Source organism: Eleutherodactylus coqui, chromosome 2, assembly GCF_035609145.1.
Source record: "Eleutherodactylus coqui strain aEleCoq1 chromosome 2, aEleCoq1.hap1, whole genome shotgun sequence".
NCBI lineage: Eukaryota > Metazoa > Chordata > Amphibia > Anura > Eleutherodactylidae > Eleutherodactylus > Eleutherodactylus coqui.
The window spans coordinates 85,123,422-85,150,042 of record NC_089838.1 but is presented as its reverse complement, the minus strand read 5'-3'; the positions used below and the strand labels follow the sequence as shown (position 1 = coordinate 85,150,042).

Sequence of the window (26,621 nt, the reverse complement as noted above, 5' to 3'; positions counted from 1 at the left end):
CTTCCCTATTGGTCTCCAAGTGTGATAACAGGAACTAGGATTACAGATTGCGGTTGTCACCAACATTTCTTATATTGTCAATAACCAATCAATTACATGAGTATGTACATGACAATAACTTGGAAATAAGGGAAATGGAATAATACCTCTGCAGCGCCACCTATTGGAAGGCAGCATTCATGCAAGTCAATGTTACTCTTTATACAAGCCTTGTAACAATGACTGGTGAAAAGCAAAAACAGGCACAATTACTAAACAGCTACACAAAATAGGACTGATCCTGGTGTGCGCATGCTGTGGATTTACACCAAATGGCCATTTTGTCATGGACCTCCAAACCACTGAGCGTCTGGAGTCCTTTCACATGTGATATCAACGCCAGATTCTTTTGTGTTCGTTGGTTTGACTTCATCAGAAACAGCGAGATACAGGCTTGCACGGGACTTGAGTCAATCACAAAAACAATAACAAGCAGACGACTTGCACTTTTTGGTCATGTTGCAGGCTTGTCAGAAGCTGTTCCGGCCCACGGTGCTCTACCCGCAGCAATTGCTAGGAAAATCAAGAGACCACCCCCTGCCGGATGGTGGAGGCCCCCTGGTCGTCTGCGGCGCTTGTGGGTGCAACAGATAGTCAACGGTACCTCCTCCGACATCAACACCGAATGGAACAATGCTCTTGGTTGTGGTCATTCTAGATCGGCGCTACGGACCCTCGTCGTCCAAGCGAGATAACTAACTAACTCCATATAGTAGCACGTTGGACCTTCTTTGGCCTTCAGAACCGCAGCAGGTCATCATGGCATAGATTTCACTAGGTGTTGAAATCATTCTGCGGGAATATTGGACCATGCAGATAGGAGAGCTTTTTGCAGTTGTCACAACTAGATGGAGGTACTGACATGCTGACCACAATGGTTCATCAATTCTTGCTGTTTGCGCTAAATTCTGACCTACTATCAGTAAGGTGCAACAGAAATCTAAGTTCATCTGACCAGGCAATGTTTTTGCACAGCCCCGTGATACCATTTTGGTGCCCTTTTGCCCTACGGAGTCTTTCCGTTCTGCTTCTCCTAGACAGCAATGGCACTCAAACTGGTCATCTGTGTCAGTTGGAACATCAGTATTGGATTTCGCTACAATGTGCTTGACTGTGCCTGTTCATCAGAACTATTCTTAACATCCTCCTCTGACCCCTTTTCACTGACGAGTTTTTTACAACCACTGAATCCCATTACCCTTGATCATTTTCACACCACCCTTGGTATACTCTCCACACCGTTGTATGAGAAAACCCAACAAGGGTGTCAGTTTTTAAAATAATGGCCCTGACTAGCCCCAATGAACTTGCCTTGTTCTTAGTCACTCAGATTGCTCGATTTTCCCATTGTAATGTGGATTCACACTAAAACTGAATCATGGAAAACATTTGATTTTGAGCTGCACTCTGGGGTCACATGTCTACTAGAGATGAGCGAACGTACTCGTCCGAGCTTGATATTCGTGCGAATATTAGGGTGTTCGGGATGCTCGTTACTCGTAACGAGCACCACGCGGTGTTCCGGTTACTTTCAGTTTCCTCTCTGAGACGTTAGCGCGCTTTTCTGGCCAATTGAAAGACAGGGAAGGCATTACAACTTCCCCCTGTGACGTTCAAGCCCTATACCACCCCCCTGCTGTGAGTGGCTGGGAAGATCTGATGTCACCCGAGTATATAAATCGGCCCCTCCCGCGGCTCGCCACACATGCCTTGTGACTTAGCTGAGGGAAAGTACTATCGTGCTGGAGCTGCTGTAGGGAGAGCGTTAGGAGTTAGTGTAGGCTTCAAGAACCCCAACGGCCCTTCTTAGGGCCACATCTACTAGTGTGCAGTACTGTGTTAGCACAGTATTTTTTTTTTTTTTTCCAAAATTGGATCTGCAGAGCATTGCGCCCTGCAATAGGGACAGAAGTGGGGGTTAGGCAGGGAGAGTGTTAGGAGTTAGTGTAGGCTTCAAGAACCCCAACGGTCCTTTCTAGGGCCACATCTATCCGTGTGCAGTACTGTCCAGGCTGCTGTTAGCAGTGTTGCATTTTTTTTTTTTTCCCTCAAAACCGGCTGTGCAGAGCATTGCACCCGGCATTAATACTACAGGGATAGAATTGTGTAGGCAGGGCCAGAAGACATACATTATTCATTGAATACACGCAGTGTGGGTGTTCCTTGTAAAAAGCAGGGAAAAAATTCTATTTGGCCTGCCTCTTACAGTACTCAGGGCTCTGTGTACGTGTGTGCTGTGCGCTGAACGTTCAGAAAAAATCAGACGCAGTCAGCTACGTTTTACCGCAGGCGTGCGGCAATTTTTTTCCTGCATGGGAAATCCCTGATCTGCTGTAGGTAGCGAATTACTTTGCATCACTGCAGTTCTGGGACAAATTGGCAGGGCCACAACACAGTTATTAAACTTAGTATTCATTGAATACACGCAGTGTGGGTGTTCCTTGTAAAAAGCAGGGAAAAAATTCTATTTGGCCTGCCTCTTACAGTACTCAGGGCTCTGTGTACGTGTGTGCTGTGCGCTGAACGTTCAGAAAAAATCAGACGCAACCAGCTACGGTTGAGTGCAGCCTTGCGCCAATTTCTTTCCTGCCTGGGAAATACCTGCTCTGCCACAGTTAGTAATTCTGCAACAGTAAAGTTCTGTGACAGTTTTGCAGGGCCGCAACACAGTTATTAAAATTATTATTCAGTGAATAGATGCAGTGGGCCTATCCTTTTAAACAAAAGGGAAAAAAGTATATTTGCCCTGCCTTTGACAGCCGTCAGGGCTCTGGGTACGTGTGTGCTGCGTGGAGAACGTAAAAAAATCAGACGCAACCAGCTACGGTTGAGTGAAGCCTTGCGCCAATTTCTTTCCTGCCTGGGAAATACCTGCTCTGCCACAGTTAGTAACTCTGCAACAGTAAAGTTCTGTGACAGTTTTGCAGGGCCGCAACACAGTTATTAAACTTAGTAGTATTCATTGAATACACGCAGTTTGGCTTGTCCTTTGAAAAACAAGGGAAAAAATTGTATTTTGGCTGCAGGCTTGCGCCACTTTCTTTCCTGCCTGGGAAATCAAATCACTGGTAATACACCATGCTGAGGGGTAGGGGTAGGCCTATAGGACGTGGACGCGGGCGAGGACGCGGAGGCCCAAGTCAGGGTGTGGGCACAGGCCGAGCCAGTGTGGTGGCCAGGGGTAGAGGCAGGGCCAGACCGAATAATCCACCAACTGTTTCCCAAAGCGCCCCCTCGCGCCATGCCACCCTGCACAGGTCAAGGTGCTCTACGGTGTGGCAGTTTTTCACAGAGACGCCTGACGACCGACGAACAGTGGTGTGCAACCTTTGTCGCGCCAAGATCAGCTGGGGAGGCACCACCAACAGCATGCGCAGGCATATGATGGCCAAGCACCCCACAAGGTGGGACGATGCCCGTTCACCGCCTCCGGTTTGCACCACTGCCTCTCCCCCTGTGCCCCAACCTGCCACTGAGATCCAACCCCCCTCTGAGGACACAGGCACTACCGTCTCCTGGCCTGCACCCACACCCTCACCTCCGCTGTCCTCGGCCCCATCCAGCAATGTCTCTCAGCGTAGCGTCCAGACGTCGCTAGCGCCACAGTTTGAGCGCAAGTACGACGCCACGCACCCGCACGCTCAAGCGTTAAACGTGCACATTGCAAAATTGATCAGCCTAGAGATGCTGCCGTATAGGCTTGTGGAAACGGAGGCTTTCAAAAGCATGATGGCGGCGGCGGCCCCGCGCTACTCGGTTCCCAGTCGCCACTACTTTTCCCGATGTGCCGTCCCAGCCCTGCACGACCACGTCTCCCGCAACATTGTACGCGCCCTCACCAACGCGGTTAATGCCAAGGTCCACTTAACAACAGACACGTGGACAAGCACAGGCGCGCAGGGCCACTATATCTCCCTGACGGCACATTGGGTGAATTTAGTGGAGGCTGGGACAGAGTCAGAGCCTGGGACCGCTCACGTCCTACCCACCCCCAGAATTGCGGGCCACAGCTCAGTGGTGGTATCTGCGGCGGTGTATGCTTCCTCCACTAAAGCACCTTCCTCCTCCTCCTCCTCCAACGCAACCTCTGTCTCGCAATCAAGATGTGTCAGCAGCATGTCGCCAGCAGTCGGTGTAACGCGGCGTGGCAGCACAGCGGTGGGCAAGCGTCAGCAGGCCGTGCTGAAACTACTCAGCTTAGGAGAGAAGAGGCACACGGCCCACGAACTGCTGCAGGGTCTGACAGAGCAGACCGACCGCTGGCTTGCGCCGCTGAGCCTCCAACCGGGCATGGTCGTGTGTGACAACGGCTGTAAGCTGGTGGCGGCTCTGCAGCTCGGCAGCCTCACGCACGTGCCATGCCTGGCCCATGTCTTTAATTTGGTGGTTCAGCGCTTTCTGAAAAGCTACCCGCACTTGTCATACCTGCTCGGAAAGGTGCGCCAGCTCTGCGCACATTTCCGCAAATCCCACACGCACGCTGCCACCCTGCGGACACTGCAACATTGCTTTAATCTGCCAGTGCACCGACTGCTGTGCGACGTGCCCACACAGTGGAACTCTACGCTCCACATGTTGGCCAGACTCTATGAGCAGCGTAGAGCTATAGTGGAATACCAACTCCAACTTGCGCGGCGCAGTGTGAGTCAGCCTCCTCAATTATTTACAGAAGAGTGGCCCTGGTTGGCAGCCATCTGCCAGGTCCTTGGAAAATTTGAGGAGTCTACCCAGGTGGTGAGCGGCGATGCTGCAATCATTAGCGTCACCATTCCTCTGCTATGCATCTTGAGAAGTTCCCTGCAAAGCATAAAGGCAGACGCTTTGCGCTCGGAAACAGAGTCGGGGGAAGACAGTATGTCGCTGGATAGTCAGAGCACCCTCCTGTCTATATCTCAGCGCGTTCAGGAGGAAGAGGAGGAGCATGAGGAGGATGAGGAGGAGGGGGAAGAGACAGCTTGGCCCACTGCTGACGGTACCCATGCTGCTTGCCTGTCATCATTTCAGCGTGTATGGCCTGAGGAGGAGGAGGAGGAGGAGGAGGAGGAGGATCCTGAAAGTGATCTTCCTAGTGAAGACAGCCATGTGTTGCGTACTGGTACCCTGGCACACATGGCTGACTTCATGTTAGGATGCCTTTCTCGTGACCCTCGCGTTACACGCATTCTGGCCACTACGGATTACTGGGTGTACACACTGCTCGACCCACGGTATAAGGAGAGCCTTTGCACTCTCATTCCCGAAGAGGAAAGGGGTTCGAGAATGATGCTATACCACAGGGCGCTGGTGGACAAACTGATGGTAAACTTCCCATCCGACAGCGCTAGTGGCAGAAGGCGCAGTTCCGAGGGCCAGGTAGCAGGGGAGGCGCAGAGATCAGGCAGCATGTACAGCGCAGGCAGGGGAACATTCTCCAAGGCCTTTGCCAGCTTTATGGCTCCCCAGCAAGACTGTGTCACCGCTCCCCAGTCACGGCTGAGTCGGCGGGAGCACTGTAAAAGGATGGTGAGGGAGTACGTAGCCGATCGCACGACCGTCCTCCGTGACGCCTCTGCCCCCTACAACTACTGGGTGTCGAAGCTGGACACGTGGCCTGAACTCGCGCTGTATGCCCTGGAGGTGCTTGCTTGTCCTGCGGCTAGCGTCTTGTCAGAGAGTGTGTTTAGTGTGGCTGGGGGAATCATCACGGATAAGCGTACCCACCTGTCAACCGACAGTGCCGAGAGGCTTACACTCATCAAGATGAACAAAGCCTGGATTTCCCCAGACTTCTCTTCTCCACCAGCGGACAGCAGCGATACCTAAGCAATACGTAGGCTGCACCCGCGGATGGAAGCATCGTTCTCTCTTACCATCCAAAACGGGGACATTTCTGCTTCATCAATCTGTGTATAATATTCATCCTCCTCCTCCTGCTCCTCCTCCTGAAACCTCACGTAATCACGCCGAACGGGCAATTTTTCTTAGGGCCACAAGGCTCAGTCATATAATTTTTCTAAACAATTTTTATACGTTTCAATGCTCTTAAAAGCGTTGAAACTTTAACTTGAACCAATTTTTCGTTAAACTGGGCTGCCTCCAGGCCTAGTTACCACTTAAGCCACATTAACCAAAGCGATTAATAGGTTTCACCTGCCATCTTGGTTGGGCATGGGCAATTTTTCTGAGGTACATTAGTACTGTTGGTACAGCAATTTTTGTGGGCCCTCGCCTACAGTGTAATCCAATTAATTTTTTGCCCACCTGCATTACAGCTGACGTTACATCAGCTGTGTTGGGCACTGCAATGGGATATATTTATGTACCGCCGGTGGGTTCCAGGGAGCCACCCATGCCGTGGGTCCACACGGAGTTGTAACTACATGTGTCCACTTCTAAAGAGCCCCAGTCTGACTGGGGCATGCAGTGTGGGCCGAAGCCCACTTGCATTAAACATGACATTACCTCAGCTGTGATGGGCAATGCAATGGGATATATTTATGTACCGCCGGTGGCTTCCTGGCACCCACCCATGCTGTCGGTCCACAGGGAATTATAAATGCATCTGTTTCCACTTGTAAAGAACCCCAGTCTGACTGGGGCATGCAGTGTGGGCCGAAGCCCACCTGCATTAAGCACGACATTACTACCTCAGCTGTGTTGGGCAATGCAATGGGATATTTTTGTGTATTCCAGGGAGCCACCCATGCTGTCGGTCGACAGGGACTTCACAATAGGGAGTTGTACCTGCCTGTGTCTATGAATTAAAAAGCCCGGTCTGACTGGGGCATGCAAACACCTTGACAGAATGAATAGTGTGTGGCACATAGGTTCCCCATTGCTATGCCCACGTGTGCAGCTCCTGATGGCGGTGGCACAGGATTCTATTTCTCATTGCTTCTGTACAGCATTGTGGGCTATCGCCCCGCCCCTTTTAAAGAGGGTCGCTGCCTAGCCGTGCCAACCCTCTGCAGTGTGTGCCTGCGGTTCCTCGTCATGGCAGACGCACTTCTAAATAGACATGAGGGTGGTGTGGCATGAGGGCAGCTGAAGGCTGCGCAGGGACACTTTGGTGTGCGCTGTGGGGGGGAGGGGGGGCGGTTGGGCAGCATGTAACCCAGGAGAAGTGGCAGTGGAGTGTCATGCAGGCAGTGATTGTGCTTTGTTGGAGGTAGTGTGGTGCTTAGCAAAGGTATGCCATGCTAATGAGGGCTTTTCAGAAGTAAAAGTTTTTGGGAGGGGGGGGGGCCCACTCTTGCCGGTATTGTGGCTTAATAGTGGGACCTGTGAACTTGAGATGCAGCCCAACATGTAGCCCCTCGCCTGCCCTATCCGTTGCTGTGTCGTTCCCATCACTTTCTTGAATTGCCCAGATTTTCACACATGAAAACCTTAGCGAGCATCGGCGAAATACAAAAATGCTCGGGTCGCCCATTGACTTCAATGGGGTTCGTTATTCGAAACGAACTCTCGAGCATCGCGAAAAGTTCGTTCCGAGTAACGAGCACCCGAGCATTTTGGTGCTCGCTCATCTCTAATGTCTACTTTCTATACAGGGAAGCTCCAATCATGAAGGCCAGTGTCTCCAATAAAGTGGACAGTGAATGTATATCACAATCAGAAGAACCATTCGGAATCTTAACTCATTCCCTCTTTTTCTGCTATGTTTTTGGAAATGTAAGAACTGAGAAAAATTCACCCGCCCTGATTTTTTTTTTAACAGATCTTCAACTTGATGAAGTTTGACAGCTACGCTCGCTTTGTGAAGTCCCCCTTGTATCAAGAGTGCATGTTATCAGAGGTGGAAGGACGCCCCTTGCCAAACCTTAATTTCTCACCAACCAGTCCCAGCTCAGGCTGCACTGCGATCACCTCTGGGGCGGTAAAGGTAATTTATAGGCTTTGTAATCCTTAACGTATATATTGCTTCATTTTACTGCATACGAACAAAGTGTTACTCCTGACAACCTGTTTAGAAAGTTCTTTATAAGTTGATTTAACCCCTTCTGTCATGATACACGGGCCACTAGAGCAGCTCTAAGATACCCATAAAGGGTTAAAGTAATAGCAGATCCTAAGGGCCCGTCCACCACACTGTCATGGCCACCAGTGAAACGCACACGTTTTTATTTAAAAGAATGGATGAAAATGTAGCATTTAACGGACCCACAGGCTCTAGTGGGTTGAAAGTGGTCAACCAAGCCTGCGTTTGACTCTGTTTAGCAATGCAGACATTTATGTGCATTTTTTTTTTGTGGGATTGAAAAGTGTTTTTGGAGCGTTTGATGGATGTTTGTTAAGTTGTATTATATATTAGTCTTCTTGATTGCTGGATGTAGCCCATATTCTATATATTTGGTGAGACTTCTCTATTCACCATTTTGGCATCTGTAAAGTAGTTTGTAGGGCGATATAGGGTTTATAGAGTGCGGTCCTGGAACATGGCCGCCCTCATAAGGGCGGAGTTTGAATAGCCATGGAAAAGAAAAAAAAACTCATTCATGCGCAACTACACTCTGTACCGGTGAGCATAGTTGCATATACGGCTGTGTGAAACTGTCCTTATAGTAACAAATACTAATTCATGTGATTTACAAAGTGTAATGATCAATCCTTACAATATCAGCAGTAAGATCTGTGGCGGTGCATCGCCCAGGATCCCAGCTGACCAGCTGCTCGTTGGTTTGATGCACTGAACTGATTTTGTAGAGAAAGCAGACAGCTTTGTTCCTACTGCAGTGGTCAGGCTTGGTATTACAAGCAAAGTTCCCATTCACTTTGTAATACCAAGCCTGACCACTGCAGTAGGAATGAAGCTGTCTGCTTCAAGCACATTAGACCAGAGAGCAGCTGATTGATAGCGATCCCGGGTGACGGACCCCCGCCGATTTACTATTGATAGCTGATCTTGAGGATAGGCCATCAATAGTTCACAACTAGACAAACCCTTTAATTAAAAGTTGGAGTGCTTTTTCACATGACTGAGTGTTAACTGGGGGTCACTGATTTCTAAAATCCTGCTGAATATATTGACACTATATAAGTAGAGAATATTAGTAGTAGTAGTACTAGTTTCTATAATATACGGTATATATAGTATTATTATCTTCCACTTGTGGTCATGTTCAGATTATGATAATCTTCTTTAAAGGCACAAAAACTCTTAACTTGTTTTGTTTCTATCTACCTTCAAGAAGAAGAAGCTGAGACCCGGGAAGTCCTTGCCGCTTGGAGTTGAGACCTCTGGATTAGACAATGCAACGGATGGTCTCAGAGCCAGGTCCTTCAAAAGAAAGGGCCAAAGAGGAAACGTTAGAGGTGAGATTAATTATTCTGCATAACTGTGACTATAGCACTATAAGCTGCTTTTAGGACTTTTGCAAAAAAAAGGACATCCATAAAAGTATCCTTTTGGTGTCATTATTCCATCAGCAAACTTGGCAAACTTTTTTCAGACTTCAGTCTAAGGGTGCACTGCTCCCGGCTCTTCCAGCCTCCTCCCCCTGCAGAGAGAGACGCCGTATATAGGCCAGCGTGAATACCCGGCCGATATACGGTCGTCTGAATGTGCCCTTACTCTTAAAAGTGTGGTGCAGGCGTCCAATATTTGTGGTGCATATTGGTTTACACTCGCCAACTCCCTCCACCCTTCCTTTTTTCCAGCTTCCATAGAAGTCTATGGGAGCTTGCTGCGTATTTCAGGCAAAAGATAGGGCAAGACTTATCTTTTCACGCGACGTACGAAAACAGTCGCCGACGTGCTCTTTTTCCCAGCATGATTATCTTACGCATCAAAAAATCATTCATCTGAATAAAGCAATTGAAAACAATGCATAGCATGGTCGCGTTTTTTCGCCAATTTTTTTTTTAACGCGGCAAAATACCTGCATAAATACGGTCGTCTGAATAAGCCTGAATGAGTGTATTTTCCGCATGCACCTGCACAAATATTTAGCATATTTGTGCAGACACCGCTTGTTCACTGGTTATTGAAACTATGCATAGCGTTTAGCGCATACCCGCTCGTGCAGATGAGTGTGTTTGTGTGCCTCCCAGAGACCTCTATGGGGCTCTTTGGTGCGTTAACACGCACAAGATAGGGCAGGTCCGATTTTTGCGTCCCTGAAAATAGCCGGTGCAAAAAAAAGAAGTGAGAATGAACCCATTGAAATGAATAGGTTCTATTCTCCATGTTTTGCAAACGATCTCGTGTGAAGGAACCTTTAGTGAGCGGTCCGGGGTATCGCAGAATATAGTGCTGCCGCTGCTGGAACGTCCGGATGATACAGTCATTACATTCCTCTTAGATTTCTAGTCAGATAAAACAATTGTTACAGTTTGAAACGTTAATATTTTAATCTTCATATATTTAATGTTTCCAACAGCCGGTCACCGCTAATAGCCCGGAGACATAGTGCCAGAGCCGTTTAGACATAGCTTTGCCTTTCTTCTGACTGTTCTCCAATTACTCGTATAACCAGTTTACCCACGTCCTCCGAACAATTAACCTTCTCTGCTGGAGATTAGCTGTAACAGAATTAAAGAGGTTGTCCGGGTTTACATACAAAAGATGTGCTTGTTTTTAGACAAAGCGCCCCGTCTGTTCAAAGCGATGAGCTGCAGTACCTGGCACAGCCTGTGGACAGAAGTGGCACTGTTGTTGGAAAAACATAGATGCTTGTTTTTAATCTTAACCAACACCTTTGAATAATTCATTTGTAGAGTGTTCCTACACTTTCGGGTGCCTTTTTAGAATAAGCTGCCATATACATAAGGATTACTATTAGTACGTCGGCGTAGTGATTAGCTTTGTGGCGCTGCGGTCGTGGGTTCAAATCTGCATGGAGTTTGTTTGTTCTCCTTGTGCTTCCTCCTGCACTCCAAAAACATATGAATAGTCTAATATAGATTGTGAGCTTCCAATGTAAGTGATGACGGTCTGTGTAGAGCGCTGCAGAATATGTATGCACTATATTAATGTAATTACATTCTGGACAATATATTACTTGTTTTCTGCATTTTCACCAGTTATGCCCTCTGCAGGTTACATCTCTAATTTTCAGTTTTCCCTGAAGTTGGTGGGAGGGAATTACTGCTTTAATATCATGTGTACAAAGTACACATGGAGAAAACAGCAGATTCTGTTCTCTGTTAATAGACGCATACACATACTGCATCATGGAGGACGGAGCAGTGTAGATGTGATTTCAATAGCTGTAAATCACTTACCAGTTAGCTGCTAAAGCTAGATTTCAGTGTTTTTCTATCCTCCCTCCCTACTCTAGATACATTTGTTGGCAGCATAAGTCATTGCCCTCCTCCACTTCCTGTTTTCTGTATTGGTTATCTCTGGTATTAGAGACAAGCTTCACATGACAACAGGCAGTGGACAGCAAATTAAAATGCACACTACCTACTTATTTTTTGTCTTTACTTTACGGTTGCCAACCTGATTTTTTTCTTCAGCACAATTTGTCCAAAAATTACAAATAGCCACGTTTTTTATGGATATTTTGGAGAACGAATTGAATAATACAGATTATAGGTGATACACGACTACAGCCCGGAGTACTGATGAGTTTGGTATCATTTACTGTACTGTAATATGATGATCATTATAATCGCAGTAACCTGTGTACGTTTTCCGATTCCATAAAAATAATTACGGACACATTTTTTTACAGTAAGGGGAAAAAATGTCCTATTTTAATGGACCGTCCAGGATTTTACGGATGGTTGGCAGCCTAGTGTACTGTCTATGAAGCTTAGACTACATACGTATAAATCTTAATAATCACATTATTTTTAATATACTGTGCTTAGAATTCCTTAAAGTGTGTAAATGTGCTTTATAATCCAAGTGACACTCCGCTGCTCTCAGACTGAGGCCGGGATCACACGGGGAATTCCAATGGTGGAATCCATGAGCCTTGTCCACGCGGAGGATCGGTGGCAACGCACGGGCATTGAAAAACATGTACTAACACTTTTTCACTCACACTGGTGGATAAAAAATTGCGTGTTCCGCTCGCGGAGGAAAAATCGCAGCATGCTCTATTTTGCAACTGATTCCACAGGGATGACCTCCATTAACGTCAATGTTGCTGTCCGACCCACAGTGATGGCGGAATATACAAAGATTTAAAAAAATCTGTACTGTGCATGACCAACAGTGAGCCGCCATTGTCATCCGCTATAGAGTCAAAGAAGGGCCACTGGCCGGGCTCACAGCCTGAATCCGCTGCTGGCCTTCCGTATGCAGAATGCCGTCCACCCGTGTGAGCCTGGCCTAAGGCCACTTTCATAAGGCTGTGAAAATTGTGCGAGATTTGTGCGTTGCGAGATGCACGAATATGAACCTCATTTTTTTGAATGTGGTCATATACATAAGGGATTTCTTCTCCCACATCCCATCACTGTGCGGGAAAAATTTGCGGCATTTTCTATCTTTGGACATTCCCTCGGAACGCATCGCCCATTGATTTTAATGGGGCAGGAAAATGCATTGCATGGTGTGTGATGTGATGTGAGGTTTCCCATTGAAAACAATGGGAAACACTTGCCGATCCTGAAAGTTGCACCGGAGGATCACAACCTCATCGAAGTGATGGGAGGTGTTTTTTACAGAAAACCGCCCCGCATCCGCCGGTACATTGCACTTGCCTGAGCGTGATATTACGACCCGCTAGTTTCACGACCCGCTATTGCAATCGCCCATGTGTAGGAAGCCTAACAGCAGTTTCATCTTTAGAATCTGACTTTAAACATGGTGTAATATGTTGCAGTGGTGTCCGATTGGCAGTTCAGGTAGTGCTGGTTAGACACTTAAAAGCCTTAGGGCCGTTTCCCCCAGCAGTGTTTTTTAATGCTTACTGCAATTTTTGGTGCAGTTTTTGAGCCAAAGAAGTGGATCCTGAAGAGAAGGTGAAGTAGAAGTCCTTCCTCTATCCTTCCCGTTCCTTTTAAATCCACTTCTGTGAGACACACTGCCCAAAAAGCTGCAGCATTCTTCCAAGTAATGCCAAGTGCGAAAGCCTCCTATAGAGACTGCTGGACATCGCAGACGCTCACATTGTCCACTACATTTGGCCAGAGTTATAAATGCGCAAAATCCCTACTGATGGCTCCATGTTTGCCATTATCGAACCAAACCGCGACAAGTAAGACCAGGTAACTGCTGCGTCGCTGTATTATTTATGGCCACTGCAGGCTGTATGGGGAGTCACGGCAGTTCTGGTGTGCGGCCGACTCGTGTGTGCCGATGTTATAACTCATTCATGGCTTTCGCATTTACTTTATTAGATGCCTTAGACAGTAATGGACTCTCAACCCGACACGAGTCTGATGGATCTCTGAACTCTGCAACCAGCCTGGATCTCTGCACCATCTCCTCTTTTTCTGGCAAATCAGAGGTACATGACATAAAGCAGATATTTATCACATGATCTCCTAGAGATAACTTATCGTACTTGCCGGCTTTCTTCAACTGAAGAGTTGGATTACAGATGAATGAACTACAAAGTCACAGACTTGTGTTTAATCGCTTTAAGAGCCTATTCATACGAATGCATTCACACTGCGTATTACGTATGCAGAATTTGCGCGCACAATATGCAGTGAATAGTCCCATTCATTTCAGTGCGTTCAGTCACATGTGCACTTTTTGCAAACTGCAGTTTGTCCTATTTCTGTGCATATTGTGCCTGAAAATAGCACATATTAAACTTAATTGCCTATTGAAATCAATGGGAGCATGCTTGTAGGTTTTTTTGTGAGCACATGTGTGCAGGGCATGCATGCGCAAAAATTACAGTGAAATACGCACACATGCATGCAAAAATGCAACACCCATTGTGCAAATGCACGTGTAAATACACTTATGCCTGTGTGAAGCCAGCCTAAGGCTTCATTCACACGAGCGTATATCGGCCCCATTTTCACGCCCGGCCGATATTCGCTGCCCATCGAACCAATGCATCAGTTCAGTTGGGTGTATTCCCGTGGCGTAAAAATGCCCAGCCAAGATAGCCCATGTGGTGCACATTTCAGGCCGGCTGCTTTTCGACGGCCAGGAAAGCCAGTTGGCTGGATTACGGCGGCGGCTGCATAGACTCCTATGGAAGCCTATGGTAGCTGCCAGAAAAGGGAGGTTGAAGGGAGCCTAGCAGTGTGTCTACTGAACTTCCACCTCCCTCCCTCCTCCTCTCCACTCCTTGCTGGCTGTTTGCAAAGCAAGGGGGCGGGAGCTGGTTGCTAAGCCGACAAGTGGCGGAGAGAGGTAGGAGCTTAGCACACGAGCTCCCGCCCCATCCTGCCCCTCCCCTTGCCGAGAGCCGGTGATGGGGCGGAAAGGGGGAAGGCAGTTTAGCAGTGCTAAACTGTCTCCCCCTGCCCGATGGTATACTCAGCTCGTCGTATACTCGCCGTATCTGGGCCATCTGAATGGGTGCACAAACGGGAAATGTGGCCTGTTTGTGACTTGGCCGACTGAAAATTGCCTACGCCCTTGTGAAAGAGCCCTAATACTGAGGTATTTGCCCCATTAATAACCAGAGACAATGAAACAATTTTTAGAATATGCAGTTTAAGGCGAATTTACGTGCGCATTTGTGCTGCATTTTTTCAGAATAAGTGTTGCGCATTTGTGCACCCACATATGTGTTTTACTGTTCAAGTTGTGCTTGCAAATCATGTATATTTGCACATGAAAAAGAACAGGCAACCATCCCCCAGTCATTGAAATGTGCAATTAAGGTAATCCATTTTTAGCACACGTATGTTCATTTGCACACGACAAATAAGGACGCACCAACTGAAATGGCTAATTCGTCTAATGACTTTTAGGTGTGTTCTTTTTCCAACCTCTCCTTGTGTATTGGGCACACATTTGGGCACCCCATATTGACTATTTTGGGAACATCTGGTACACAGATGCTCAGAAAAATAGATCATGGTGCACTTTTATTTGTGTAACCAAAATGTGCGCACAAAATGTGGAAAAGTGAGTGAACTCATTGAAATCAATGGGTTCTATTCTTTGTACATTGTGCGTGCAAATACTTCCGTGTGAGACCGGCCTAACTGCAGATTTTGATGCAGAATTGCAGGCAGGTTTGAAGTCCTCTTCAATTCTGCAACAAAAGCCACAGGTAACCTGCGAATTTTGGTGCAAAATCTACTGCGGCTTGCGGTGTGTCCTGCTGGCTAATTCCAGCCCTGAGAGGAAGTATACAGGAAAGAGTCTACTGTTTTTGTATTTTGAATCCACTTCTAGTTTTGGCTTTACCAACTCCATCAGAAAGGCTGGTGAGAACTGAGGAGGTCTACTAACCGCCTGTGTCCATAAACGCACTATGACAACCCTTCCGGTTGGGTGTGAACAGAGGGTGGGATGTGTTGTGTAGTGCACATTCTTGATCCTCTCCGCTCCCCGTGATCTGATGTTGGAGGCATCTCCCACCCAACCAGGAGGCTGGTTATCCCCCATAAAGTCACTGAACACTTCTTATCTTTGGGGATAGAACCTGCCCGGGTTACACCAGTCTGAAGCGGTCTTACTGTATATTTCATTCTTTTTCTTGCCAGCATGACAGCGGCAGCCTGGGCAGCAGCGAACGCGACGCCGACAGCAAACCTATCAAATACTGCTGCGTTTACCTTCCGGACGGCACCGCCTCGCTCACGGCTGTCAAACCCGGACTAACCATACAAGAAATGCTGTCCGGGGTCTGTGAGAAGCGGGGGTATAATTCTTCAGATGTCAAGGTGTATCTAGCTGGAAACGAGCAGGTATTTGTATAGTCAATCGCATAGAAGACATTACGGAAGGCTATTCATGATTTGGGCTAGGATTCAGCTGTATATCTGCAGCTGATTTCAGCCTGCTAAGCGTTCCCCTCACCTCCAATACTTCACAATGCCACCCCCAAATTACAGCGCACCCCAGCAACTGCCAGTGAGCACTGTCACCGCTGGTCAGGTGATGCAGCGCTCACTATCTGTGGGCAGGGTGCGCTGTGATCTTATCCTTTCTCAGGATAGGTTATCAATACTAGATTGTCTGTTGCCAGTCAACCACACTGATCAGCTGTTCTCTGGGAGTGTATTTGTGCACTGAGCTCATTGCTGCAGAAAGCAAACAGCTCCATTCTCACTGCAGTGGGCAGGCCTGGTATTACAGACAAAGGTTTCACTTACTTTAAATGTGAACTTTGCTTGCAATACCATGCCTGGCCATTACAGAGAGAACAGAGCTGCTTACTTCCTGCAGAAATCAGCTCAGTGCACTGGCTTGGTGAACAGTTGATCAGCAGGGATTCCTGGCAGCAGATTCTGGCTGATCTACCATTGATGGCCTATCCTGAGGATAGGCCATCAATAGTTTACAACTAGACAACCCATGTAAGGGTTCTTAAGGACAAATCTGCTTAGTATTGCTGCAATATGGCAAAGGAAGCTGATCTAAATACATAGCTGGTTTGGTTTATTTATTCTGGGAGAACTAACATGTTATTGGCTGTCACCCAGCATTCTTAGAAAACTAATTAAGACTGGAGACAACGACCTGAGGACTTTATATTTACATGTGGTTTCCTTTTTTCATTCTAGAAAAAATGTAATAAATTCTGAACATATAAGGCCCATACATGGAACATATACATGTATATTAATGTATCATCTCTCGCTGAAATCTATAAGGTGTAATCTTCACTAGACACACATCATATGTCTGTCTTTTCACCACACTAGTATGTGTTTGTTTTAGGAAAGGAGACTATAGAGGGATTCTGCAGTACACAAACTGACCACTAGATGGCGGTTTTGATCTTTGCATTGTAGTACAGAGCGGCATTGTTAAAGTGCCAGTGCCATAAATGATACTATGTAGCTCCAAATATTACATAACCGGGATCAAATTATAGGACAAACGGATGCAGCAATGTTTAACAGGATTGATAACCTTCTGCAACAAGTTATCTTAAGCCACTGAAATGCTATTGTGAACACAACGAAAGCTAATGTAAAGCAATTGAAAGGGGTAAAAGCTGTGGCACAGAAGGTTATCTTAACACATTAAAAGTCAGGTTAAATGTTGCTCGTTCTGTGAGCTAAAGGCCCTTTCACACACAACCATTATTGCTGAAAATTCGTTCAAACGAGCGGAAATTAGCGATAATCGTTCAGCGTGAAGCGTAAATATCGCTCACTTGTTTAAGCTGTTTAAGCAGTTTTTTCAGTCAGCTTAAAAAACTTCACTAGCACTTGCTGGCTTCTCATCTCTGTGTGACAGCTTCCTGATCAGCGCTTCCCATAGGAGGTGAAGCGCTGAGTGAGATGCGAACGAGAAGCCCGTGAGCCGCCGGCAGGACTTTCAGTTTGAATGCTGTGTACGAGGGCTGATGAAATTAGACTGCCGACCAATGTAAAAGGTCCTTAACAGAGTTTGGAATATATCTAAGCATCATCTGCAGATCAGTGGGTTTAACCGCTTTATAGTTGACCATAAATTGGACTGTGTACTCCTCCCGGTAGACTCAATGCTAGAGTTTATAGAGCCCACCATACAGTGCAATGAGGGGAAGGTAGTGGGCAACTGTCCTTCTGATTTTTCCAATGCCAAACCTAATATTTCAGTAGTTGAACCTCCTTGAGACAGACACCCAAAATTGCTGTAAAAAATGCTGTTCTACAGAGGAGGCCTTTGAAAGAAGAGGATCAATTATACATATGGTGGATGGAACTGGTGGATGAAAACTAGTTAGAGATAATGGAATGTAAATTTAGGGGTTGTCGTCTCTAAGAGGTGGTCTTCTGAAGAGGTTTCACTGGACTGTACCCACAGCCTGTCCTGGGGACGATGGTATGTAGTGTTGTAGCATCCTTGTAACCATGCAATATCTGGATTGTCCTTGCAGAAGGCGCTGGCCCTTAATCAGGAGTGCACTGTTCTTACTGACCAGGAGGTGAAGCTGGAGAACAGGATCAGTTTTGAGTGAGTTGGCTTTCATTTTTGCACTATTTTGGATAATAAAAAATCTACGTACTGTCTTCACAAGAACAGAGTTTTCTCTCATCGCTAGAACTGGTGACAATCATCACTGCCTTTTCCTAATAGACACCGGGCTGCCACAGACAACCATGTCCTCCCGGATCAGAGGAGTCTCATATAATCTTCTTATAAAGCAGAATTTCCATTATAGCAAGAACAAGCTATGCTGGGGGTTCTCTCATATATACCGGAAGTAATAGTGAGCACAGTCATTAATGTGACATTGTGATCCCATGGTACACAGCCAAAAGTCACCGTAGTGTCCTAGACTGGAGAAGAAAATAAAATGCTTCATGTCTAAAGAGGAGTGAACCTTTGAAAAGTTCTGTTAGGCCAACCTTCACCAATCCCCCTAAAACTGGTGTATAAACACTGTCTAAGAACCATGAAACAACTCTTTCCCCCTAATCTCATCAAGGACAACATTTGTATGGATATTTATGTGGGTTTCTACAAACATTCATACAAACTCCATCCTTCAGAGGAGAAGATAATCTTTTCCTTCTCTTTTCTTCTTCTCCAACAGATCACTTTTATCTTCTGTCCATTTTGTCCAATAGACAAGATATCCAATGCTGAGAAATGATTGTTTCCATTTGTGATCATTGCTTGTTAATTTACCTAATCTAGTTTCCGTCACCCGAAGAGGAAGGAGGGTGAACACAGAATATGCGAGAACACAGAATATTAGAGTCCTGTTGTCCTATTGTATCTGATCTCTTGATGAGAGTGGATATGAGAAGACTTATTAGAAGCTTCTATAGGAAATGATCATCTATGAAAATAGAGAGAAGTAAATGACGTTAAGAAATGAGACATCGTGGAGTAATAATGTACAATAGTCTTTTATTCATCTTCCTACGCCAGACATTAAACATTTAGTCATCAAGTTTAAAGCCAAGCATATGTCTTATATATCTTCATTATTAACTTACTATTCCTTTGTGCAATGTAATAAAAATCTAGAAACAGTCAATAGGCAGATTTACTGCTGTTGAGAGCTCTAATCATAGCTTCTGTGAGTACCCACCACAGCTCAACCAATTTACTTGACAGTGAGTGATTTTTTTAATACATGTATAAGAATTTGGGGGCTGGTGAGTCACCTGACAACATGAGTTTCAGAACAAGCTGATGTAATTATGTATAGCTAACGCATACTTTGGGCAATCATGTGCTACTGTAAATAACTGCAGGGTATATAGATGTGAATTAGCACTGATGAGTGAACTTTTCAATAGTTCAGTTTGGCCAGTTCACCAAATATGGGCAAAAATTATGGTCCGGTCTGAATTAGCTTGAACCAAACAAGAACTTCATCAGTTGCCCTAAAACTGGTGCCTAACTAGAGTTTCTGCTGCTGAGTTTGGAGCTGTGGGTGTAGTAGCCATGCAGGTCCAGAGAGTTGTCAGAGGAGAGCCAGAGGTAGATATTGGTAGGTCTTAGTTTGCAATACAAAGGAGGAGGCAGGTATTGTAGTCTGAAGGAAAGCCAGAGGTCGGTATTGGTAGGTCTCAGTTTGCGGTACAAAGGAGACGGCAAGTATTGCAGTCAGGAGGAAAGCCAGAGGTCCGTATTGGCAGATCTCAGTTTGGATTTGCAGAGGAGCAGGCAGGAGAGGAGCTTGACTAAGGCTGTGCAGCACAATAATCACGCACTTGAGCAGTAGCAGAGTCAGGCTTTTATAGTTAGCCCAATTGGGAACTGATGGGAGCTAGAACAGGGGGATAGATCAGGGAACATGGAATCATTGCTATGCTTTAGCAGAGGAGCTGTCCAAGGGCTGGATGGCACACCAGGGAGAGCTACTGACTGGACTCCTAGGATTGTATTTGAGTACGTTTGAGCTGTTTTAAGGTAATGTTAATAAGGAAAAATAAGAAAATCTAAAAGAAAAAGAAAGAAAAAAAGGAAGAAGACAAATTTTAGTGGATTTGGTTGAGATAAACCATCCAAAGTTTGGGTTCGAACTGAATGAAATTTTTAGCAAAATTCAACTATCTCAACATAATTAAAGAGCCAGTCAGCAACACAATCCATTTCCAGGATGACACAATTAAGCACACAAATTACAAAACAGAAATGCATAAAAGATTTCAGATGATATCATAGTAAGGGCTTATTTCCGTGTCTGTATCTTTCATCAGTATTTTGTAAGCCAAAACCAGGAGTGGAACGTACAGAGAAAAAGTATAATAGAAAGATTTGCATTTCTTATGTATTTTGGACCCGATCCTGGTTTTGGCTTACAAAAAATACGTACGTGGGAATAAACCCTTAGAAAAACCTAGATGCATCATGAACCTCCTATTAACATCTCGTATATACAGGGATAGGAAGTTTGAATGGAGCGGAGGTTCGAACATGTACTCTGTTGCTCTATTCAGCGTCTATGGAACTGATAAGAATAGGCCTCTCATAGACTCTGAATGTTACATCTGACTGGCAATGACTACACATTGCTTATATATTATATGATGCCAATGTATTGGTCACACAAATCTATTATAAAATCAAAGACAACATTAGAACCACTTAAATGACAAATATATATAAAACCTGTCTAAAAGTGACAGAACCCATTTACATGGGATGTTTCATTCACGCCAATCACACAGTTTATAGTTAATTGTCAATTTAAAGCACAATTTTATTCTTTGTCACACTCTTAGTTTACAGATTGAACCAATGAATAAAAGTTTGCGCATTGTGTCTAAGCCTACAAAGACCATACATGAAGCTTTACAGTCCACTTTGAAGAAGTATGGACTAGGGAACCAACATGTTGTTCTGCAGAAGGTAAGTACTGGATTTAGATTTCCTAATGTACTCATAGCTCTGAAATGGCTCATTTCACAAGTTACCAGGGCATATAGAGAAATCGTAGGGCTTCATAGCAAACCTAAGTGGGGTCAAAGGATCCTTATTTTCACAATAGATTGTGCAGTTCCACAACAGAAGTGAGCTAAGTATCTATCAGACATTTAGGGCATAACCTCTGGACATGCTATATGTCTCAAGTGTGTGCATCCTTATAAGCTTTTTGTACTTCAGATTGTGCATCTTCTAATATCTGAGCCAAGAGGCAATTTTCCCCAAATGTCCAGTGTAGTGTGGCGCAAGTGAGTTGCTATTATTTTTTGGCGCATGCTCGGTTCTCTTGCACCAAAAGTAACTTTACTGATGAACACAACAGTACATAACATGGGCTTCCACAGGCTTCGGCCAACAGACTAGGTGTACAACAGTCCTATTTATTAGAGGTACATAGTTCTTAAAGGAATCGGTCACCACCATCTCACACCTAAAAACTAATGTCACTGACTGACAGCGGATGAAAAAGCAATGACTTCTAATGCCTTGTCTTTTTGTAATAAACCCATGTACCTCCGCAATTAGGTTGCAAAGCTATCCTATACCATATGAAGATGAGTAGAGAAGAGTCATCTGGCCAAGAAGAGTCACCCTGATTCATTGCTGAGCTAACCCCAACCCCTTTCTCTTGATGGGCAGCTCAACACATCCTCCTTTAAATAGGAAACCCTGTCTATCGAGATAAAGTGGGTGTAGTTAGCTTGGCAGCTCATGAATCAGCATGACTCTTCTCTGCTCATTTATATATATGGCTTGGGATAACTTTGCAACCTAATTGCGGACATGGGCTAATTACAAAAAAGAAAAGGCGATGGGAAGTAATTGACATTTCATCTCCTGCTGGACAGTGAAGTTAGTTTTGGTCGTGAGATGGTGGTGACAGGTTCCCGTTAAACATTGCAAATGCCAGAGCCAATTGAAATTGGTGTGTCTCTTTGCAGTATGCCAAATATCAATAATTGTTCCATGATGCCCCCTGCTATTGTTATGGGCTCTATAAACCTGCTATCGATGTCAGGGTCTACCTCCTAGCCACCTGATTTAACATCCAGGAGGGCTGTCTATGGCATCTGGCTGTAAATGCCCCAGCCACGAGTCGTAGCACCCTCAAGTTCTGACTGTAGCAGAGAGCTAAATCAGACACTCCAAGTGGGCAAAGGAAGGGTAAAAATGAATGAACCACACTGGCACTTCTTCCAAGGAAGATTCATAGATAGATATGGTGAAAGACAGTTTTATTGCAACACTGTAATCATTCGAAACAAAAGATCTGCCCGGGTTTGAAACACATAAACCTGTCACAGCAATAAAAGTATTTTCTATCACATCCATCTACAAATGCTTTATCTCGAGAAGTGTCAGCGTGATCCATTTATTATTACCCTTCCTATTCTTATTTGGATGATCACTGTTCATACTTGGCAGATCTGACAAAGGAAGACTGCTGAGGAATCTGTCTACATACCTAATTATTCCAATTACATACGTATCTAATTATGCCAATTATCCTCCTCAAGAGGGTTGCCTTATAAAGCTCCTATCTTCTTTACTTTTACAATAGCATTAACCCTTTCCAATCCACTGTCTGACGTCTTCAGACAATCTTATGGAAAGCTTCGATGTCGGAAGACGGCCGGCAGGGTATTCTTACTGTATATTACTGGCCACTCTGTTGTCAGGGGCCTCTTCAGCATGTCCCATACTGCAGTACTGGCTCTAGCCAGCAGATGGCGCCATTGTATAATGGCAGAAAGAGAAAACCCCCTAGGAAACCCTGAATCCAAAATTGGATTGCAAAGTGTTAAAAGCAGACAACTTAGATGTCTAACTCTCATACAGGTGAACGTAAATAGGATGGAGCATCTGCTCAGGTACTCCGTACCTTCCTCTAGCATACAGTGTCACTAACCTCTTAGCACAAGGACACTGTTACTGCTAAAATCATAGGAGCAACTCCTGGTTGGTGGGAAGGGTTGCTGTTAAAATAGAGCTTGCCACAAGGTCCATGTCTTCACACTTATGTGGACTGATCAGTATGTAGTTCTCCACCATTCATAGCTGGACTCCCTCAGTGCAATGTTGGTTAGTCACTGCCACTGTGTGCACCACAAACACCATGTCTTACATCAATATGCCATTATTTCAGTAATTGCAAAAACTTCTTAATGGGGTGTTTGCATCTTGGTTCATCAGGTGTGAGGATACCCCTTTGAAATCCCCAGCCAGTGTATGGAAATGGACAAGTGGGCCGTGCTATGCTATTTCTGTAACTCTCAATCACTTCTATGTGGGATATGGAAACAGTGTAATACAGCCCACTTGACTTTTCCATAACTTCCGACTACCACATACAGCTAGTCCAGGGATTGTTGGGCTCAGATCTCGATATAGGTATTGGTCGCAGAAATGGGACTCGTATCTACTAGACTTTTATAGCATATCCTATGGATATGACATTAAAGTCTGTAATGGAAATGTACTGTATATAATACTGTGCAAAAGTTTTAGGCTGGTGTGGGAAAAATGCTGCAAAGCAAGAATGCTTTCAAGAGTACAAGTGTTAATAGTTTGTTTTGTCAGTTAACAAAATACAAAGTGAATGAACACAAGAGAAATCTAAATCAAATCCATATTTGGGTTGACCACCCTTTTACCTTCAGAGCAGCATCAATTCTTCCAGGTACACTTGCACACAGTTTTTAAAGGAATTTGGCGGGGAGGTTGTTCCAAACATCTTGGAGAAGTAACTACAGATCTTCTGTGGATGTAGGCTTGCTCAAATCCTTCTGTCTCTTCATGTTATCCCAGACACAATGATGTTGACATCAGGGCTCTTCCGGGGCCATATCATCGCTTCCAGGACTCCTTGTTCTTATACTGCAGATAGTTCTTTATGATATTGACTGGGTCGTTGACCTGGTGCAGAATAAATTTTGAGCCTATCAGTCACCTCCCTGACGGTATTGTATGATGGATACCATTAATCCAGACCAAATACCCATTTCCATTTGCTGAAATGCAGCCCCAAACTTGCAAGGAACCTCCACCATGCTTCACTACTGCCTGCAGGCACTCATTATTGTACCGTTCTCCAGCCCTTCGGCAAACAAACTGCCTGCTGTTGCAGCCAAGAATTTCACATTTTAACTCCTTAGTCCAGAGCACCTGCTGCCATTTTTCTGCAGTTCCTATCCTTTCGTGCATAGTTGAGTCTCTTGGCCTTGCCTCTATGTCAAACATATAGCTTTCGGGCTGCAGTTCTTCTATGAAGACCACATTTGTCCAGACTTCTCCAAACAGCAGATGGGTGTACCCGGGTCCTACTGGTTTCTGATGGTTCTGAGCTGATGACACTACTGGCCATCTTCCAATTTTTAAGGGAATTAATCAAGATGTGTATTTCCTCTACTACACTAAGTTTCCTTGGCCGACCACTGCACCCATGGTCCTCAATGTTGCCAATTTGTTTGTGCTTCTTCAAAAGAACTTGAGCAGCACATCTTGTCATACAGTCTGCTTTGAAATCTTTGCCTGGGAGAGACCTTACTGATGCAGTATAACCACCTTGTGTCTTGTTGCTGTGCTCAGTCTTGCCATAAGTGCTGACTTATTCCAATTTTTATGTTTATGCAGTCTTTCTATGGTGTGACAGGAAACTGTCTTCCACAACCTCACCAGTTTGGCTGTTCTTAACCTAGTTTTAAGCCTCCTACACAACTGTTTTTGTTTCAGTTTCAACCTACATATGAAAATGATGATCTTTGTCATCTCTTTGGTATAATAGAAGCACACTTGGGTATAATCCTACAAAATCACTGACCTTGTGTACATGTACCTGTTTAAAAGGCAAAGAGTGGTCACACCAAATTAGATTTCTCTTTTTTTCATTGCCAAAAGTAAATCATTAACATTTTCTATTTTTGAAAGCACTCTTACTTTGCATTTTTTTCGACCCCTGCCTAAAACTTTAGAGTAAAAAAAAGGGCATAACCTAAATATCTGAACATAACAACTATATACACACCTACTAATATAACAGTGAATTATTCATCACATGACACCTGTGACGATGAGAGGAAAGACACCTAAAACTCAGTTGCACTCAACCACTCTCCAGGAGATACGTGTATGCATGTATGATATATACACACAAGGGGGGGCTCATACCTCTGATATATTATTCACTGCATGGATTTGGTGGATACAGTATGTTGCAACATACAATTCTATCTGCTTATGTATCTTCTACATTATACTTTTTTCCTTCCGGCTGACTATTTCGCCGCTTGTGTAGAACAGAAGTCATATTTAAAATGTCACAATTAAAAAGTGAACAATTAGTTTATTACAATCAAAGTAATATTTCCCTTTAGTGCAGCGTGTTTTGGGAAGCAATAATAACAGCATGGAGGGAAAACTATCTATACTATATATTATTAAAGCTATTATAATTTCCCCTTTATTTGCCAGATACTTAAGAGAAGTCATAATGGCACGGAAGCGCATTACACAATAGGAAATGTAGCCCGTCACATGTCACACACATTGCAGGAGTCGGAAATGAATCAGGGCTTCATTATCATGTCAGATCAGCTCCATTCTGATGAAGGTCATTCAGTGTCTTAGCATTGCTCCTTGTTAATATCCTGATAAATGATTCTTCCTCACTAAATGTGCTGTGACTGAATTAATTTGGCGATTATAATCCAAAACATATTCCTATTGTGCCGCATCTCTGAGGCTAAAGGCAAAGTCTAGAAGAGAACTCTTTATAGTAGGGCGTCTGGACTACTAGTCGTGTGACTGCGGTTACACTTACTAAATAGCCTCCTTTGAAGCCTCGGAAACACTTCTGGGAAAATGGGGCAAATTTACAATTCAAAATACAAGTTTTTTGGCGTAAATTATACCAGAAAACAGTTTTACATGCTTTGTGTTTTTAGACCCTTTTCTACAGTTTTTCCAACTTGCCTAAAAGAGAGATGTGGTAAACAATACCAAAAATCAATACATTACAAGAAAGATAAAGTTTGATCATTACAGTAATTGCCCTGATTCTTGTGTCTGTTAAAGAGGATGTCCCACAAATGATGTAGGACACTCCCGCTGATCACAGTGTTGGGGACCCCAGAATCAGACATTTATCAACTATTCTATGGCTTGTACCATTTGTGGGATGAACTTTTAAAGTATGCCCACACATGCTATGGTTGATCTGTTCTAACCACATGGCTGCTAATTGTTGGGTGGCAACTGGACTTGTTGATTGAAACAATAGTAAGTCCTGATGCCACCTGACAATTCTTGGTGGACATACTAACAGACAAAAAGGCCAGGTTGATTACCTAAGTAATGATAAACTATGGTTATTACTGAGTGGGAATGACGTTTAAGTATGCTGTGGGGTTCCATGGTTATTTGTTACCTCCATTTCTGTAGCCAACAAAATAACTAATTCCCCAGGAGTGGAACTAGCCATCCCTCTTTTGATCGGTTTGGCTTTGGAGGACCCTCAGATTAAAAAGATGCTACCTATATATTAATTACTATGACTTACAAGCAATGAGGAATGAACTTTTGAAAAGTTAAGATAAGCTGGTTTGCTGAACTTTTGAAAAGAGTTAGGTGCAGTTCAAATTAGTTTGAACCAAACCAGACATTCACCAATACCCCAAAAACTGGT

The 26,621-nt window shown here is 44.7% G+C and overlaps 1 protein-coding gene across 2 annotated transcripts in view; it reads left to right on the top strand.

Annotated features, from left to right (window-relative positions):
- Positions 1–26,621, top strand: part of RGS14 (regulator of G protein signaling 14) — a 65,404-nt gene that overhangs the window by 22,046 nt on the left and 16,737 nt on the right. The window contains exons 6-11 of one of the 2 annotated variants that reach the window (XM_066591171.1): positions 7,739–7,903; positions 9,213–9,333; positions 13,318–13,427; positions 15,601–15,804; positions 17,931–18,007; positions 20,737–20,863. In XM_066591171.1, coding sequence (XP_066447268.1) covers positions 7,739–7,903; positions 9,213–9,333; positions 13,318–13,427; positions 15,601–15,804; positions 17,931–18,007; positions 20,737–20,863 — 804 coding nt within the window. Of the gene's footprint in view, positions 1–7,738; positions 7,904–9,209; positions 9,334–13,317; positions 13,428–15,600; positions 15,805–17,930; positions 18,008–20,736; positions 20,864–26,621 lie in introns of both variants that reach the window. The other variant, XM_066591170.1, reaches the window with a different exon arrangement.